This window comes from Lactuca serriola, chromosome 8 (genome assembly GCF_051521515.1).
Source record: "Lactuca serriola cultivar US96UC23 chromosome 8, Lser_US96UC23_V15, whole genome shotgun sequence".
In the NCBI taxonomy this organism is placed as follows: Eukaryota; Viridiplantae; Streptophyta; class Magnoliopsida; order Asterales; family Asteraceae; genus Lactuca; species Lactuca serriola.
In genome coordinates this window covers 235890442-235892476 of record NC_136415.1, presented here as the reverse complement: position 1 = coordinate 235892476, position 2035 = coordinate 235890442, and the positions used below count along the sequence as shown (strand labels likewise).

Genomic DNA, 2035 nt, shown 5'->3' with positions numbered 1-2035 from the left:
TAAATTAATTAAAAACAAATTGCACTTTTTGTAGTAACCAAAATGTTATATTAGTAATGCTATATGTTTAAAATAAGTCTCCTATAATTGCATTAACTATTTCTTTGAAATTAGGTACAAGATTTTCGTACTTGTCATTTATAGTAAACTAAAAGAAAGTATAATGATTCAAGGTAGCGTAAATTGAGTGCATCCTCACCCCACTCAACCCCACACTACCCTTCCTTTAAACATTCTCATTATATCCACATGCCACAAGACTTCATCATTTTAAGTCTGCCCCACCCATCCTCAATCAACGCATTTCATTTCGGTTACAACCCTTATAAATCAACCATTTTGGGATCTCAAATCTTGCCACCAAAACTCCCATCTTTTGTGCCATGGCCTCCATTGCTAACACCTTTTCTTTTCACTTCCTCTTGCTCATCCTCATTTCTCTATCCCTCCAACCACATGCTAGGGAGAGCAAGTTCTTCACTAAGTTCACTCGTAATTTTTCTAATGCACAAACAACTGATTTGTCACCGGCACCAGCACCGGTGTTGGCTCCGGTAATTGAGCCAGTCCTGGCACCTGGACTGGCTCCAGCACCGGCACCAGCTGAGGAAGAGAATGGTTATGGTCTTTATGGTCATGGATCGAGTGAATCTTCTTCGGAGGAATTCTACTCAACCAATGAAACCCCAGAGAAAAAGGGGACTTTTGGCGTAGATGAATTCAAGTCGGAAACGGAGACTCCGTTCGAGAAGTTGCTAAGTGGCGAGAGTTACTCTAATGGTAATAATGGTTATTCGAGTAACAATGGGAATGCCTACTCTAGCTCGGTGAATGAGAACAATGGCTACAACAACAACGAAAATGGTTACGATGGCTACAACAAAAATGAGAATGGCTACACGGTGTCTGAAAACAAGATCAATGGCTACAACCAAAATACGTATAGCAACAATGGTAATGGATACTCAAACTCGATTAATGAGAACAACGGCTACAAGACGGATAGCTATAGCCAGAACAACTACAATAACGACAATGACAATGGTATGACCTTTGAAAACGAGAAAAATGGCTACAATGTCAACGGATACACCAACATGGAAGAAGAAAACAATGGTTATAACAACAACAATAATAATGGATATGTGATGGGGCAACAAGGATTGAGTGACACAAGGTTTTTAGAGAATGGTAAGTACTCATATGATGCAAACAACAATGGAAATGACCATGAAACAAGTTATGAGGAAGAAGTGAGCGACAATGGTGAAGGCTATTATAGAAATAATGAAGATTCAAAATATGATAGACAAAGCGGGTATGTAAAGTGGCACCCATAAGAATGGTGAAACATAATTTGTCCACATAAGTTATGAAAAACCATAATTACAAAGCATATTTGAATGTTGGGAGATACGAAGAATATTAGAACTCATAGTTTTTGGTTATGTGTTTGTGACTCTTCACCATTTTTGCTTTTGTTTTGTATTTGGTGTCTTGAAATTCAATAGGGTTTGGTAAGTATGTATTTTTGAAGATGATTATGTAAAAGGGGCTTTTATGTGATGGAGTTAGTTGCTTATAGTTAAGTTATATATGAATGTTTATTTAGTTAATGTGACCAAAACGTCGACACTGAGAAAAAAAGGTTTTTCACTAAATTATCCTAACCTTTTATAAGTTTGCCATCATTTATAATAAAAAAATTCATTTTTCTAAGTATGTGTCATTTTAGTAAATATATTTTAAATATCATTTACTCATATAGCACTTTATGATACAAAATAATTAGTCTAATCTTTAACTATTTCCATATTACGTAAATATGTACATAATATGATATTATTAAAATTTATCAATAAGCAGATCAAAAAAATGGCCTACTCAAAATAAATGCACGAAAAGAAATATAAGAGCAAACTAAAGTCAACAATAAAATTAAAAGAAATCCATCTAAAGAGAACTTAAGAAATTGTTTACAAGTTCCGTAAACATCGTTCTAGTAGATAGACAAAAGTCACCATGCGAAAGTCGT

The 2035-nt window shown here is 34.9% G+C and overlaps 1 protein-coding gene across 1 annotated transcript; it reads left to right on the top strand.

Moving 5' to 3' along the window:
* Window positions 1–342: 342 nt before the first annotated feature.
* LOC145069987 (uncharacterized) lies at window positions 343–1566 on the top strand. Its single transcript, XM_079016911.1, has one exon. It carries the CDS (start codon window positions 384–386, stop codon window positions 1338–1340), a length of 957 nt encoding a protein of 318 aa, XP_078873037.1. The 5' UTR covers window positions 343–383; the 3' UTR covers window positions 1341–1566.
* The last annotated feature ends 469 nt before the right edge of the window (window positions 1567–2035 follow it).

What these genes read in the sequence shown, in the direction of transcription:
- LOC145069987 (XM_079016911.1), top strand. Translation starts at nt 384, where the DNA reads ATGGCCTCCATTGCTAACACCTTTTCTTTTCACTTCCTCTTGCTCATC.